The sequence below is a fragment of the Lycorma delicatula genome, chromosome 2, assembly GCF_047948215.1.
Source record: "Lycorma delicatula isolate Av1 chromosome 2, ASM4794821v1, whole genome shotgun sequence".
Lineage (NCBI taxonomy): Eukaryota > Metazoa > Arthropoda > Insecta > Hemiptera > Fulgoridae > Lycorma > Lycorma delicatula.
Window position 1 is genome coordinate 57843281 of NC_134456.1, and position 18439 is coordinate 57861719.

The window sequence follows — 18439 nt, forward strand, 5'->3', positions numbered from 1 at the left end:
TCCTACTTCAATTTTAGGCCTATTACTGTATTATTTTTTTGTTAGTTTCTGATTTTTAGATTTTTAAAAATGTATACACTATATATAATTGAGATTGAAAGTAATTTATCAATTAATAAATTGTGATCTCAAATATTTTGGGAACCAAATAAAATTTTTATTTATTTAATCAATTCACCAGACTTACTTTTTAAATATGTTTATAAGAAAAAAAGTTGGATAAAGGAAAGCACAGCTTAAAGAATACCATAAAACAAGGAAGGGTTCATAAATTTAGAGAAACTTAAAACCAATCCAATTGCATTTAGTAATATATGTGCAGGGATTTTGCAATAGTTATTGTCATATTTATTTATTTATATTTTTTTAGGTAAAACAACTTCAGAACTAAGTACAATTTTCTATGTAAAAAAAAAAAAAAATTATTCATACACAGTATTGCAAATGCTTCATTAAAATTCCAATTTCAATATATATTCCAACAACAAAGTAAAGGAAATTACTAATGGAAAGTCATTAATTAAAGTGATTATAGAATTCAAATAAAACTGTAGAACAGAAATTTAATAATACAATCCAGTTATACACAATCATTATTACTAGTTTATAATTAATTATAATGTACAAAAAAACAATTGGCAAAAACTAATTAATATTAGAAAGACATACCTTAGCATCAAGTGCCTTCTTGATACTAGCTCTTCTTTGTATTTTTGCTTCACCTCTTTCAATTTGTGCCATAATCCTATCAATGTCTTGCAACTCATGGCAACGATCCCAAAAAACAGCACTATACTCCATCACCTCTTCTGGAGTTTTGCCTGCAATAAAATGATTTTACATTAATATAAAATAAATTTCAATCAAAATTATAAAAACAAATGCTAACACACTAGATTACAAATACATTAGGCAGCCTTAATACATAAATATACTGATTAAAGTTTCAATTTTGTTATCAGAATTCATAATTTTATTACATATCAAAGAGGTGGCTCAGAACAATTTGACAACTTTTAGCAAGAGGCTACAGGGTTAAAAGAATATAACATGGATTTTAATGCACTAATCTAAGCTGCAGATCTCCTTTATAAAGCTTTTATATAAGTTTTGCTTTATGTTGCGTGTTTTCATTTTTAAATATTATGCAGATTATGTTTTACTAAAAAATATCCATTTGAAAAAATTTCCTCTTTAACATGTTCTTCACTGGCGCTTAGAAACTAAAAAAGTTGATTAAAAAATCCAACTTGATTTTTTTTTTTTAATTTATTCTATCAACTTTTTTCACCAAAAAGTAAATTTATTTTTGTACTTTTACACCATTAAAGACATAAATAAAAACTATTATAAAAGAGGTATTGTCGTACAAAAGAGTGGTGGTGGACCTTGCATTCTTATTTCTAGGCTATACGATCTTATCTTATTTAAACAGCAGTTTAATAAGATAAAAATAGCAACTCTAATGAATTAATTTTTTTCTTTACATTTTATAGGGAATAATTTTTTCCTATAGAAGCTGGAAAGATTCACTGATGGCTGACTCTTTTTCAAATATGGTAGTTTGAACAAACGTGCAAACCAGTTTAGGATTATTTTATGCCATCTGCTCAGGGTTTTAGTTTCACATCTCATTATTAGGAATATCACTTTCACATAATTTACAGCCATTAACCCCCTCTTGATAACAGCATTAACTCACTTTTTCCATCACACTCTACATTTGACATTTCTTACTAGACAATTAACCATTGTCTCATAAGTTACCTAAGACTAGTTTTATTTGCCCCAAAATTGTATCCATTTGCTTACGCACGTATGGTGGTTTTAGTAATGAATAGACATGTAGAGCAAAACTAAAGTGCTAACAAATTAACATAATAAAAAATAATACTACGACACCAAGTTATGACACCTGTTTGAAATATGAATCTGACAGACTAGACATAACAACTGTCCTCAGTGTTGAAATAATTAATTTAGTAAAGCTAGAGAAAATGCAGAAATACTAATAAACTTAAAATACTTTTTAAATAATGATACAGCAATCTTTTTTTACACAATTTTAATTGTGTGGATAAAATTGTGAAACACTGATTGTTAAGATGATGGATAGATACAATGATGGAAGAATGGGTTTTGGGACTAATAACCATACATAGGAGTCCAAAGAATTATTTTTTAATCATTATTTTGAAATCATATATTTCATGAAAGAGCCTTAAATAAATCAAATAATCCTTAAATTATCAACTAATCCACCCGAAAGCAACAAAAATATAATAACTACTGTAATTCTAAATTAATGGAAAAAACAGCTGATAACTAGCTGGGAAAAAACTACATAAAGATTTTAATTTTTAAAAAAAGGTAACTTTATTACATACCTTCAACATCTTTAGCAATATTCTCTATATCTTCTCTTCCGTACTTTTCATTCGCTTTTATGAACTGATTGAAATCCCTTTTGGTCCAATTTGTAAATCCCTGAAATAAATAAACTCATTATTTTCTACATTTTCTTATTCTTGTAATTTTCATAAAATAACTTCAAGAAATATCCAAAAATAACTAACTCTTTGACAGTAAATTAATAATAATAATTGCATAATCATAATTATTCACTTTTTCAGCCATAAAAAGGGTTGGTTCTTTTGTACAATCACTTGGAGAAACAAAATATTATAAGGAGAAAAATTCTACATAGAAAAGCAAACAGTAAATTTTTCTAAAATACCTAACAAATTGTTATTACGAGCAATTTCAAGATGAAAATCCTTAGATCATCTAGATACCCAGATATTTAATAATCATATTACAATCATTATACTCAAATGTATTTCACACATGACAACATAAAAATATTATTAAAAAGGATGCATTCTTTAAATGGTTGGTGACTGTTAATAATTCTTGATTGATTTTATCACAGTAGGTTTGAAGTACTTTTTAATTCGACTGACATATCACCCACAATTTTTTTGGTTGGATATGTTTTTTGATTGCTTCAGAAGTAATTCCCAACAAAAGTCAAAATTGCAAATTGGTAACAATTTAAAAAAAAAAAATGATTTGAATTTTATAGCCAAATATCCTAAATGCACTATATTTTTTGTAAATATTAATAGCAATATTTTGTGGTATACCATAATAATAATAACAATCAAATATATTAAATAAAAATAGGTTCATTTCATAACTACTTTCAATAAATCAATAAATAATAATATAGATCTACAAAGGTTTTATAAATAAATGTTTTTATTAGCATGAGAAAATGTTTTTCCTACTTGGATATATGAACTATTTTAATGATAACATTGTTTATATAGTATTACATTTTATTAAATAAATGCCAGTATAGTGATAGCTGCAAGTGAATCGGCAGAAGGCTTTGTATGGGTGGACCTAAGTGGAGTGGTAGTATTTTCCTGCTACCACTCCCTGAACACAAGCGTAGACGATTTTATAAAATTTCTCAATGAGTTAGGCAAAGAAATTGAGAGGAATAGAGGGAGTATATTATTGGTGGGAGACTTTAAAGCAAAGTCTTCTGAATTCTCAAGAGGGGCAAGCAATATGCATGGTTTACATCTTAGTGATGAGATCAATGTCTGGGGTCTAGTGTGCATAAACGAAGAGGGAGTGATGTTTGAGCGTAGGGAGTCTCAATCATATATAGACTTGGCGTTTGTGATAGAAGAACTTATTAGTCGCTATCATGGTTGGAAGGTAATGGACTTAGACAGCCTCTCTGATCATTTGTTTATTACATTTGAAACGAGTGTGATGGTAAGGCAAGAGAAGAATCAGAGGGTAGTAATATCCAAACAAGGCTGACACAGTTTGCCAGAAGGATAGGACCTAGACTTGTAGAAGTGAACTCGTCAGGGGAGCTGAATGTTTATGGTCCAGAGTTGGAGTAAGCATACCAGTGAGACATAACCAGTATTGGTGGAACCAGGAGTTAAATTCAAATGCGAAAGGCATCCTGGATGTTAAGGAGGATCTTTTAGCATGAGTCTAAAAGGAATGATCAGGAACGAAGTAGAGAGGCACACAAGAATTATACGGAAGCAAGAGATGCATATAGAGTAGCGATTAAGAAAACCAAAAGAAACAGCTGGAAGGAATTATGTGAGAGCATGGCTAAAGAGACCCCTGCAGGAGAGGTTTCTGGATGGTGACTGGAAGGCTAGTCAGCAGGCTTCTTGCACTGACTGAGGAACAGGTGCAAAACTCCGTTAGAGTTTTTTCCGACACAGGAAGAACCAGAAAGGGAAGAAATAGCAACGGACAAAATAGATCTATTTGAAATGCACGTGCTGATAAGTGTAGCAAGGAAAATGAAACTATATAAAAGCCAGGGCCCGCATCCCTGTGGAGATTGTCCAGATCCTAGTGGAGGTGGCCTCAAAAGAAGTAATTGATGTGATGAATATGTTGAGCAATGCAGATATTCCCAACAGCTGGAAGGAAACACGATTGGTGCTAATTAAAAAGACCCAGCACAGAAGAAGTGCCTGAATGCTCACATTGTGGGATTGATATTACTGTATGACATATCAATGTGGAGAAGAGTGATAGAAGCAGAAAGAAACAAGGCTACTCGAGGGGTACACAGATGCATTGCGCTCAAATAGCTTCAGCATACTCATCAGTGTCGATCGAAGCTATCCTAGTGGTAGCAGGTATTCCCCACCTCTACAGCAGCTGGCGAGAATGAGAACAAGGCTGTATGATGGAGGAACGAGAGAAGCAGCTCTGGAAGAGATGAAGAGTGATTGGCAGACAAGATGGGACACGTCAAATAAGTATAGGTATGAATTCGGGAAGTATAAGTATGGTTGAAAAGGGATTCGATGAGCTAAATTTTTTGCTCACCCAATTCCTGACCGGCCATGGTATATTCAGAGTATACCTGCATTATTATGCAGGTATACTCTTCCTCCTACTAGAGGAGGGCAGAAGACAGCACCTGCCCTTATTTCGGCAAAGAAGATACTCCAGAGAACATTGCCTTTGAGTGCCAGAGGTGAACTGTGCAAAGAAATGACTGTGAGGGGAAGATGGGAAAGCTACACAGAATATAATATCTATAATGCTCGTAGGACCAAATTTTGAGGTAATATCAAAATACATAATTAGGATATTGAGGGAGAAAGAAGGGGTGAATAGACAGCCTGCTGTGGAGTCGCCATTCGTCTGTGTTTGAATGGATGGTTGGCAGCAATGAAGCAGTGGGACTCTTGAAAGCCCGAGCTTTTAAGACAGAGTCCGGTGGGGGTTCCCCTGTTTGAGGCAGGTGCAAAGGACTGAGTCCTGGCTTCCAGGGTGGGGTGGCTGAGAACGGCTTAGCCAAGCCTAGTACTGTCCTGTTCTGGGGTTAGAGGCAAAGGCACCCCTCAGGGCCAAGTTAAATACAGGGCCATGCTTAAATACAGGTCAGGCCCTGGGAAGGAAGGATCAGAGAGATAGGATGTTTAGTCGGTAGGGCGCAGGCACACATACATATTCTTAATAACATCTTGTGGAACCTGTTAGCAAACCTGACACTTCACCCATAAATGGGGTTCCTCAGACTCATCGAATAAAAAAAAAAAAAGACTAGGCTTGAAATTTCAAAATGTAGCAGTACTTAACATACAGGATATTATGATGTATCTCTTTCAAAGTAGTCTAGTCCCCTTCTGACTGAATACACAAGACTCCACCAATGGTGTTTCCACTTTTAGAAGCATTCCTGGAAATTTCCTTCCTTAAGCTTAATACTGTTAAGAACCCTCTTTGTATTTGCATGCACATCTTCAATTGATTCAAATTAGTTCCCTTTCAGGAAAAATATCTATTAAGAACAGGTAGAAGTTGGCAGGAACTAAATCAGGGAATAGGAAGTTGCAGAACAGGAATTTAGCTAAAAATTCTGCAATTGAGAATGTATAATGTACCAGCGCATTGTCGTAATGGAGGATTTGTCTCACCAGAGTGCAGACCTTTTCTTCCATATATTTTCGCACAAATGCAGAAGGACAGTTTTGTAGTAGTCCAGGTTAATTGTCATACCCAAACATTTGAAGAAAACTCCCATGATTTGTCCCATGTAATTATTACTCTATTTAATAAATATGCGTTTTGATTAACCAGTTCTGGCACACTTCAAACTAGTGTTGTTTCTGTTGGTCTGAAAACAATTGCAGAATGAATTTCATCATCACTCAATGCATATTCAATCTTTAATTAAATCTGACTGAACCATGTAGAAACTTAAATTCACTTCAACAGCTATCTCCCGAATTGCAAGTCTATGGTCAGAGCGCACTAAATCATGAACTTTCATAATGTTTTTGTTGGTTTTTGAAGTAGAAGGTCAGTCAGTCACCATTGACTGATTTGTGACCATCTTTAAATTTGTTAAACAAATAAAAACATTAACTGACTCACATTCATTCCAGAAAGCTGTTTATAAGAGTTCATAAGTCTTCAAAGCTGATTTCCCAGTTTTCAAACAACATTTGACACAAACTCAATCCGTTTATTGATTCCTTTTGCAAAATCAATAGTAAACCAAGAACTGAAAAACACTTCTTCACTCATCAAGACGCAACTGTATACTAAACAAAAATATTGTAATCTTTTCAGGACATTTCAAGGACAAAACAAACTTCCCCTTCCACACCCACAGGCACACCTACTCCTTCCTATTGAGCAGTGGCAACACTTGTCTTAAAACTTTCCAACCACATTTATTATGTATTTATTATTTACTGAAAGTAATTAAATGTGAAATGAACATATTTTTATTTAATGAATGCATTTGCATTGCAAATTAACTAGTTGTCTTTTGCTCTACCACAAAATAATGCTATTTACAATGCTACTTACAAAAAATATAGTTTGTATTTCAGATATTTAACTACAAAATTCAAATCAATTTTTTTTAATAAGTTATCATTTTGCGATTTTGATTTTTGTTGGGAATTACTTCTAAAGCACTGAAAAAACATATACAGCAACACAAGTTTGGGTGATGCCATTCAAATTAAAAAGTACTTCAAATTTACTGTTACATCAATACTACAGTATCTAACATAATAGACTTCGGAATGTATTAGTAAAGCAGATAAAAGTTCAATAGTAATTTCATTAGTTATAATTTTTGGAAATAGAATGAAAGTGATGTGCTTTTCATGCTAATTAATATTTTAGTATATGACTTTTATAATACTTGTCAGAATAAGTATTCCAAAAATGCTCTATCGTGTCACATTTTCAATTTAACACTGCTTAAGTTATATGTTGTATCATTATAATCTTGTTGTATAAAACAAATATCACCATATAGTATTGCACTTATAAACATTTTTTTTTCAGATATGATCTCTTAAAACACTACTTTTGTAGGCGTACTATATGTTGCTGTAAAAATACAGTTGCAATACCAACTCAAATGTCCACAGACAAAAAAATGAGTCATTCCACTAAATCAAATCTCCTTTAAATATGATACTTTGGCTTCAAAACATATAACATGTTTTTTTGTTTTTTTTGTGGTAGGAGTTTTAATTGAGTATATTTTTAACCATTTTATTATATTGTGTTAAACATACTTCATGTATTTTAGTCAAAAAACATTAACTGCTAATTAACTTTAGTTAAGAACATTAATGATGACTTGATCAATAAATTTTATTAAGATAAAAATTTTCCAGAAATTGAATATTGTAACTTGATGTATAATTTATACATGAGTTACACAACAGTGTTTTATTGTATACCAGTCAAAGATTTTTACTAACTATTCGTAAGTGACTTAACACATTTGTTTATTTTAATTCACTAAAACATTCAAGTATTCAAAATCTGAAGAGAAATTGCACTTAGAAAGTTTCCAAATATTTTTATGTTTACAGAGAATTTATCATTAAAAATCATTGCAAACCAACATCAACGTTGCTGAAAACTGCTTATAAACTTTATTTTGATTGTCCCTTTGAGAGATTAAGCTAAAACCTGGGCTCCACTAAAGTTTGCATTAAGGTTTACTCTTAATCCAGGCTTAGGGCTTTAAGGGTGCATTAGATATTATCCACAGTTGAACTGGAGATTCCACATCATTAAGATGTGCCTTCTTTATTCACTCTTGTGTCATACTTGTTTTTGGTTTAGTTTTTCGGAGTTTTTGTTGATTTGTAGAATTGTTTTTTTTTTTTTTTCACTGGAATTTGTTGGATACATCTATTAAATTTCAAGAGTTTTGGTCACGAATTTATCGTTTTTTCTCTAGGTTTGTGTTTTCGCCATACAGACAATACATAGTTAAACGATTCTAATCTATAACTTGGAAAATTTTTTCTAAGTCAATAGGCAGATGTATGCAGGACGATTACATCACAGTATGAATAGTAAACAAGGACTTATAAGAATTCCTCGTGTTCTACTTGATAAGTAAGTAACAGTGAAATTATTAAGTGTTACCAGATACTTCAGGAAACTTCCTGCACCTATATCCCTTTATTCCTTCCTTCAAATCCCAAACCCTCACGGTTCGTTACGAAACGGGTCCTTCCTGAACCTTTACCCCACCATCCCCCATCCAAACTGACCCTGGATTTGGAAGGATACATTTTACTCTCCCCCAAAAAATCCCAAAATGTCGTGTGGAATATCAAAATAATCGGATTTTGACCCAAGTCAAGAATCTAATAGTGGCTTTGCTCTGATCCTCACCATTTATCCATGGGACAGAGAAAAACTGTTTTAAAGTGACAAAAAAGCTAGTGCTCCCCTGTTACAGGAGAACCCTCCTGCTGTAATTAATAGTTGTGAGACCTGGTAGAGTGTCTTAATTTTCCTGCGGTTTCTACCGATGTGTTTCTTCTACACTTTTTTTTTAGCTTACTTTTTTTAGCTACCTTTTTTTTTAGCTTACTTCTTTAACCTGCGCTGGCGTCTGAGGTTACTGTCTCATGGTTAGTATCCTGGGTGGCTAGGGTTCTGCCTGGGCAGTTGAATTGGCCAGAGGTAGGCATGCTTGGCACCATTGACTTAGTTAAAGTAGTTCAAGTTTCAATGGGGGCCGCACCCAGAAGTGTGATTTTCACTCTCCCAGGTGTGACTTTTTACTGACTTAGCATGGCATCTTGTTGAATTGGAGTGCACACTTATTATTAGGGCTAATAAGTTTAAATGTTGGTTGCGATCAACCTAGCTGCAAATCCAAGCAGTCCTCAAAGTTTGAGCTGAAGTGAGGGACTAGAGGTTCTACTCAACTCCTTAACGAATCAGACGTGAGGTCCTCTGGGACATTTATTTTCATGCTGGTAGCACTTCAATCACTAAATCAAACGGTAGGCTGTCAAGGCAATTTTTGGCTGAATTTCATATGTTGTCATGGAATAACTTGTTGCACTTTGTTAAGTGGGTACTTATTTATGGTTGTTAAGTGGGGATAGATTTTGTAGTGGTAGGCGCAGGGTCTTTGATCTTCCGCAAGTAGGCTTTTAGCTTAGTTCTTGAGGGCTACAAGGTAGAGTTAGGTGACTGATATCTTCTTTGAAGATAAACTTGACTAGGGCGAAATTTACTGAAGTGGATGTCTCTCAGGGCATCTGCATCGGTGGCATCTCACGAGGCCAGACTGATGACTGTGGAATGTGATCAGTTTGTGGCAAGAAAATGTCCTCCACTAAAGCCACTAATAGCTCAGAACTGAGGGAGTGGTGTAGTGACCAGACATGCCACAAGGACGGTTTTCTTCCCCTCCAGAGGGGTTGGGGGGAATTGAGGTGGACCCTCCACTGGTGACTCTTGCACTTCAGAGGTCATGGAAACAAATGTGTCTGTTCGGTCTATGGGAGTAATCGTTGAAAAGATCCCTGCGCCCATGCTGAAATGTCTACGGGTCCTGCCAGGACTGGAGGAACTAGTGTCTAGACCAGAGGAGTTGACCACAAACCTACACCAGTGGATCGATAGGAGAACCAAACAAAAATAAAATTCATTGATAAAGAGCTTTCTTTTCTGACAGGCAAATTTAAAGAATTTCGTGAGACATCCTCACTTGGTGGAACCTTCAGTGCTCCCAGAGACAGCAGAAGCTGGAACTGTCAAACCCATACTGATTTAATATTAATAAGGCTGATGTTTGATCTGAATATTACATAATATTGATTGGTATTTATTTATAAATTCATCAAAGAAGTGCTTAAAGGTAATGTTGCAAAATTCAAATAAGCTTTCCGCTGTACTGTTAGCTTCTTTTGTAAGAATGAAGGAAACATAAAAGAGAATGTCACTTATTTTGAAGACTAAAAATTTTGATGAACAATTATGAAGAATCTATAATGACCTGAAACTTATTGGGCTTCTTCTCAGTTTAAAGGGTAGCTTTACAAAATTTCTTTTGATTATGGAGCAATTGTGCTACAAATTAACATTACTTAAACTAGCTAAACAGAGGTAACTTCATTAGGAAACAACAACATGTTACAAAGACTCAATTTATTGAGTATTCCTAGTTATTTTACAGTAGTTATGGTGAATAACTACTGTTGGTTTTTATTAAAAGACTTCTTGATATACAAAATAAAAAAGTAATTTATATGGTAAATGGATTCTATATCTTAAATGGACACAAACTTCTGAAAAATATGAAAAAATTTAATTATATTTATTTTTGTCACAGCTGAAATTATAGCAATGCTTACAAAATGATTATGTAGATTACAATATCACAACTTTCATAACACACGTTAAAATTTTCCAGTTATTTTTTAAGGGTTGTAACTAAAAATCTAAGATAGAGAAAATTTAATTTGATTATTTCCCTACTTATATTTCAATACTAATTTTTTTTCTTTTAATTTGTAGGCCAGTGTTATTAATAAATGATAAGATTAGTAGTTACCTGAGTAAGTAATTTTTCTTTTTCTACTAATTCTTCGTCAGTTAATGGCATTGCATCATCAATTTTACGTTGTTCTTCCTTCTGATAACGAGATGCATCTGAACCCAATTCTGGATTCTTTGGCACCTACAAAGAAAAATATAACAAACATTACTCAAATAATCTTAATTAACTAATGAGAAAAATAATTTATACCAGAATAATATTCATGTAACATTTTTCTGTAATAAAATAAAAATCACTTATAACAAACTCAAGGAATTTTGAACTTTTATTAGCTTTTCCATTTCTTTTCACCAATTGGCAACAGTTTCTGTAACATAGCAAAATTCACATAAACTGAATTTTTTAACATTTAAACAATAAATGGCATGACATCAGAGGTTTAAGGAACTGGTTACCCATAAAAATCTCTCTCATTCTATGTCCTACGTACGCAAATGCCTATCTTGATACACTACTTTAAAATTTCTACCATGCAGTTTTCCCTCAATATTTTTTTCTTTTTTTTTGTCTCTCTAAAACATCTTGTTTTATATGATTTTTTCAATTTACTTTAAATATTAACAAATTATTATTAACAAAACATTTTTTTTTTAATTTCGATCTGATGATCCATTAAATAAACAAGGATAAAAAGAATATCTATATTTAGTTTCTTTTAATGTAAATGAATTTTATTGTTTTTTTTTCTTTTATTAGAGGGAGGATATTTACAATTTTTTTGGAAATAACTCAAAAAATAAACAATTATATAAATGTATTTGAATTGTACTTTTTTACACTTTTCTAAAGCTTATAAAAATTGCCTTTAGTGTGTTGTACAGTATCTTCATAATAACAAAGCCACTTTGGCCCTCTTGAAAAATCCTAATTTTAACACTTAATATAAAATTGACAGCATTCTAAGTTTGAAAATGGTTCCTATTCCTTCACTTTATGACAATAGTTGGTATGTTATAGCTATAAATTCTTGATAGTGCACTTTTTTATTCAAGTTTCAGTGATAAGCAAAATTCAAAAAACTAAAAATGAAACTAACAGAAATGAATTTTTCTTTCTTAGTTGTAAAAAAATTATTTAAAATACATACATAATACAACATTTTTTGCAAAAATGATATATGTAATTCAACATTTTGGCAAAAATGATATTAAGTACTTAGAATATTACATAGTATATTCATGGATATATTCTGCCACTAAAACGAATATAAAAATATACATAGAATCTTAGAGACTGCTCTTATCACAATTAAAGTATTATTTTGTATAAAGTCAATATTTTAATTATAATATATTTAGGCTCATATCACAGTAATAGAAACAGATAAATGGCTATGCCTACATAATTATTAACTTTTATAAGCAATTTACAGCATGTCAATTTTTTTTAAACTGTAATAAAACAAAAACTACATTACAAATATAATTTATAAAGCACTTTTTACATTTAAAAAACTGCTCATTTTGGGAGAAATTTGTAAACAAATAATTTTCCCCCACTCATTTAAACTAAAATAATTAGTGCTAATCCACTGTGAACACACCAATTCCAAAAATTAAGTAAAAGTGAATATCTATGCTAATATTTGTTACTGCAATATTTCTTTCCTTTTATCTTAAAAGTGTGGCTACAATTATTGGATTTATACGAGTGTAAATAAAATATAAACAGGATTTTTGTTCCTGAGCATCTACAGTAGGTAGGACTGGGCCTGCACTTCTAGTATGCTTGAGTGGGGTCATTAGGAGTGGGGAGAGCCGGCCATTCCACACTCCTAACCAATTCGTCAGTAACGCTCATGATGTCGAGTAACAGGTGCACCCCTCCACCTAATTAAGTAATGTTCTGATCCTCACCATTTAGTCGTGGGACAGAGAAAAACCATTTAAAGTGACAAAAAAGCTAATGTTCCCCTGCTACAGGTGAACCCTCCTGCTGTAATTAATAGTTGAGACCTGGTAGAGTTTCTAATTTTCCAGTGGTTTCTACCACAGTGTTTCTTCTCCACTTTTTTACTAGCTTACTTCTCCTTTCACCTGAGCTGGCGTCAGAAGGTACTGTCTCATGGTTAGTATCCCGGGTGGCTAGGGTTCTGCCTGGGCAGTTGAATTGGCCAGAGGTAGGCGCCATGACTTGGTTAGAGTAGTTAAAGTTTCAATGGGTCTATTCTTTTAATGGGCCAAATTTCTTGCTTGTGAAGGAGCTAGATGGCAGTTTGGAGACCAAACATTATCAAGGATTTGTCTGTTTGGCTGGCATAAAGAGTTCGAGAAAGGGTGAGAATGAGTGGAAAATCAGGAACACAATCACCGACCTAGGACCAGCATTACAGATGAAAACATTCGTGCAGTTGAATACGATCGATGGGTGAGAGTTTCCAAAATTGCAGAATAGGTTGGAATAATGATGAGCTATAAAGCGATCATCACAAATGACCTACAATTCTTTAAAGTGTGTGCCAGATGGGTCCCTCACCTTTTGACTGCAAATTAGAAGTTGAGACATTTGCATTATTTGAGTCGAATCATCACCTGCGATGAAACATGGGTCCACCACTACACTCCCCAGTCGAAACAAGCCAATACAGAGTGGCAGAGGAAAGGGAAGGCAGCCCCAGTGAAAGCCAAGACTCGATTGTCAGCTGGCAACTATTTTTTTCAACCAGTGAAGCATTTGGCTCATTGATTTTTTGCATGAGCAACAACAATCAATGCTGCTTACTACTGCGAGTCGTTGAACGAGGTGAGGGCTGAATACTGCCGCAAAAGATGAGACTAATCAATTTGAGAGGCCATCTCCTCCATGAAAAATACCAGCACTGCAGTCTGGTGCCAGGCCCCAGACTGCAAGTCTAACAGTCTCAAAACTAGAAGAAATGAACTGGACTGAACTTGATCATCCTGTCCACAGCCCGGACCTATCGACATGCGATTTTCAATTGTTTGAATTGCTTAAAGAAGCTCTAAGAAGGCAACGATTTGAAGATGATGAGGACGTGGATTCATGCAAAATTTGCTCCTGATGCAACCAACTTCACTCTACGATACTACAGTAAAAAACCTTCTTTCTCACTGGAAAAAAATTATTTGTGAAGCAGGAAACTATGTATAAAAATAAATTATATTTGTTTTTTATTTTTCAATAAATAAATTTAAAAAAATAATAAAATCCCATTTATATTTGATTTATCCTTGTATTACAAAACATATCTTCAACATAAGCATCTACCTTAGCAATAAAAAAATGTGTTTCAACAACACAGTAATATAAATAATAACCTAAACTAAATTTAAAAATAATATTTAAAAAATTATTATTAATATTCAACTTACTATTGTGAATTAGAATTCATAAGATATTAAGAAAAGTTTAATAGATTTTAAGCCATATGGTGCTGTAGAACAAAAGTATGAACTTAAAACTTATTAAGTTGTACTAATTTCTTAGTACTATCTGTTAATTATTTTATATATAAAACAATTTAACACAACCCTTTAAATCATAACCCCCTTACTATATATTGACCAATTACTAGATGTTACAATTTTCTTATGTTAATTAATTACTCTGTTTTCTTATTCTTTATAACAGTTTTTTCACTTACAATGACATCAGTGTGACGTCTATCCTGTATTTCTTTATTTTACTCTCTACTTAAGATAATGAGAAATACTTACCAAGATGTACTTAACTCAATTTTGTTAAAAAAAAGTCATTTGAATTGTGCCACAGAAAAATACAACATCAATGATGCCATGTTATGGTTCAGCTGTACTCTACATGTTTATGTTAAGCATGTATGGCATGTTTTTGTGTGCGATAGAATTTAAAATTTAATTTTTATTTTTTTAAATTTTGTTTTTGTTTAAAAGAACAAAAACAAAAAAAAAAAAACAACAGACTTTCATGAAAGAAAAAGGAATATAAAGTGGCAGAAATATGTTTGTGGAAATTTGTAGGATTTATTTATACAAGTGTGTGTTGTAAGCATGAGTGAGGAATGAAAAAAAGATAGTATGAACTAGAGCACAGAAAAATATAACACTTTAGGGTTCAACTGTATTGCTAGAGTATGTTTGGTTAAATGCATATATTATATGAATATTTATAACAAAAAAATCTCTCTGTGACGTCACTACGATTTCAAGTTTATCTCAATTCTACCATGCCCAAGAATTATTACATTACTGGTTCAAATAACCTTTTTGCAAAGGTTTTATTTTTATTGTAACACTGAACTTAAAATCATGGTAGTTTGTAAGTGATAAGTATGGTGGTTCTCGTTTTGATAAAACTGAGATTGGAACAAATAAATGTAAATATTCACAACTATAATGCCAAAATCAAAACTATTCAAAACTTGTTCAATGTGAAATTATATTTTGAAGTTATAATTTTTCCTCAAAGGCCTTTGCAAATTAATATGTTGTGCAAGCTAAAAAAAATTTGAACAGTTTGGTATAAATATTATTACATAGTCATAAAAGGAGAAGAGATTACAACACCAAACAAAGTACTTGCTTACCAATGGTGATAATGAAAATACAGGCAAAAGCAACAAGTAAATGCTTACCTTATAACCCACAGTTTTACGAAAATAATAAATTTCTTGGTCCAGGAGTTCAAAAAGTCGAGGAGGAAAAAATTGGAAATCCTGTACAATCGGTTGTTTTGGTGGACGAGGTGCCTGTAATAAAAAAATCACGATTAATTAAATATCAATATACAAATAAATTAAAATATAATATTTTTTTTTACAAGAAAACAATTTCTGGTGCTATTTTAATTAACTAATTTAATAAGAAGCAACAAGTTTACTAGAAAGTTACAAACCAGGAAGGTTTCTATCTTTTAAAAGAAAATTTTAAGATATGACTACAGATAAAAAACAATTTTAAATAAGATACAGTGGACAAAAATACAAACACTTATGACTTTTTGTTTTAAATATTAATTTTTGCAACAATAAACTGAACCAAATTTATTATAATTAAGCTTTTTTAAAAACTTACTTCAAATGTTTTATTATAAAATTTGATTCGGTGTGTTGCTGAAAATTTATATTTTATTTAATCAATATCACTGCTACCATCACAGAAAAAACATACAGCTTTCAGACCTTTATTTAATTCACAACTATATTGATGACACTGCACTATTCTCATATTTTTTTTAGCAAAAAATACATAAATATAATAATTAATTCAACCATTAAACCATTTCATTTCAACCATTCATTAAACCTCTCTCTATAAACCCACTTCACGTGTTCAAAAAGTCTGATAGAAATTGGCAATTTGGATTAGATGCTCTGATGGAGCATTCTATATTTTCAGTTACTTGACTCTAACCATTTCCACTAGATGGCACCACTTGACATACCTTAAAAAATATTCCAGATTTTATTTGATAAAAAAGTAAAGTAGTTTTGTAGTGTCAAATGTTCTATTTATTAGTAGTTTGACGCTAAAATTTTAAACTGCAGCACAATAAAGTTAATGAGGTCAAAAAAACTAATTTTGTTCAGAAAAATGCAAATTTACAGATTAAATCTGTCTGCCTGTAAATTGTTTATAATTAAATTGATATAAAAAATTCAGTGAATATTGACAACAAAAATTCAGTTTTCCAGAATTTCCAGTAAATTTTTATAATATTTTTTATGACTATCTGACTAAAAGTAGTGGAAAAAAATAAATGACAGTTTTGTTAAGGATTAGTCTTCACAGAAAGCCAAACTAATTAATGCTAGATATATATTTTTATTTTTTTTTAGCAAACTTTGTAGCTGCCGTAACTCCTGACTAACCAAAAACTTAAATAACTGCTAAAACAATAGAGCTCCTCCTTATAGAAACTAATTTTCATTTCTGTAAGCTATTTTAAAGCAAAAAAAATCGAATACGAGCTATTTTTGTCTGATAATGAAACCACACAGTCATAAATATTATGTTCAAATTTGAAATTAATTGAATTAAAGTCAAATTTTAAATTCAGACAATTTCTAACCGACTAAATAAAATTTTTGCCGTTTTCACTGCCAAACCTCAAAGTTTGAGTATAAATACTAGTGTGATAAAAATTTTAAATGAGTTTTAAAATAAATTTTGCTATTAAATAAACAGAACTACACAACAAGTTTGTTTCAGCCACTCTTATTTTAAAAACCATAGAATTATCAATTTTAACCTTCACCTTTGAACATCCCTGCCTAATGTCTTTCAAAAGCAACTTCAGAAAAGTTTGCATCATATTACCTCAAGGAAATTTGTTGAAAAAAGCATAATCACTGTTTAAGACTTTTATTACGCTCTCAGAATTAATTTGCTGCAGCATTTTAAATTCCTAAAAAAATTTCAATTCAAACAATCCAAAAATACAATATGATTTACTTGTATTCTCATTTTTAATTTCACAGGGATGGCATATATAAAATGAATTCTATCTCAGAGATCATTTTGGAAATGTATGATAGTGGTTACCAGATAATGTCATTCATTACCTTAGGTGCCTTTGGTTCAGAAACTCTAAGTGCTTCTCTGAAATATGCATCAACAGCATAATTTGCTTTTCTTTCACGTTTTGGAGGTTCTATCCAGTTTCCTATTCCCATTACCTTCTGCTTCTCCCTGCCAAAAATTAAAAAATAAATACATGAATAATTTTAAGTAACATAAAAAGCCAACAAATTGTTTGCTTTGATAAATAATGTTTTCATTTAGTTGCATTAACATTACGATCATTAGCAACAAAAAATGAAAAACAACATGCAGTGAACTGAATCCAGGTTTTGAATTTGGCGATCAGCAGAACTGGTTCACTGAAAATTTCAGATCATTTAAATTACAAACCTCATATATATCATTTCTATAGAAGTTAATGTGAAATTATTCCACTCATAAAGCCTTTACATCAGCATTTCTCAACCTTTCAGTATCTGCGACACAATTTTCAATCATAATTTTTATCGCACTCCCCCTACCGTACAATAATGTATTGTAAATTTATTGATATTTGGCAACACCAATCTGCTGCATTGACAAAACCAGAATCAATGCCTCTTTATTGCTCTCTATCTTAAGTTCACCATATCAGACATTCTCGCGGCTTCACGAGAAGTTCTGATTTGTCTTGAACATTCTGAAATGTCTGCATAACCACCTGTACAAACATGTATAAATGCTGTGCCTCTTTCAATTCCAGCGAGTCTCAGTCGAGTCGATCCTTCTATTGCTATCAAATTTATAATGAATTGTATGTTGTAATTTGCCTGTTAATTACAATTCACAGTATTAAATATTCATGACAGTAGAATAAATTTTTATGTGGGCATAAGCGAGCACTACACAATAGTGAAGCATCAACTAGTGCACAGACGAGCATGGTTCCAAAAATAAAATCAAGAAAATATGCTCAAGACTACTTAAATTTTGAGTTTTCCAGTACTGAAGTAAATAAAGAAGAAAGGTCCCTGTGTGAAATTTGCTCAAAAACTTTGGCAGCAGACAGCATGAAACGTAATAAACT

At 32.0% G+C, this 18439-nt stretch overlaps 1 protein-coding gene across 1 annotated transcript in view; it reads right to left on the reverse strand.

Annotated features, from left to right (window-relative positions):
- The window catches only part of Iswi (nucleosome-remodeling ATPase imitation SWI), a 97193-nt gene that overhangs the window by 17895 nt on the left and 60859 nt on the right, over positions 1–18439 (reverse strand). Inside the window, exons 15-19 of the mRNA XM_075355348.1 lie at positions 17415–17541; positions 15486–15599; positions 10907–11032; positions 2388–2487; positions 670–821 (exon numbers count right to left, since the gene is read on the reverse strand). Of these exons, the coding sequence (XP_075211463.1) occupies positions 670–821; positions 2388–2487; positions 10907–11032; positions 15486–15599; positions 17415–17541 (619 nt within the window). The remainder of the gene's footprint in view (positions 1–669; positions 822–2387; positions 2488–10906; positions 11033–15485; positions 15600–17414; positions 17542–18439) is intronic.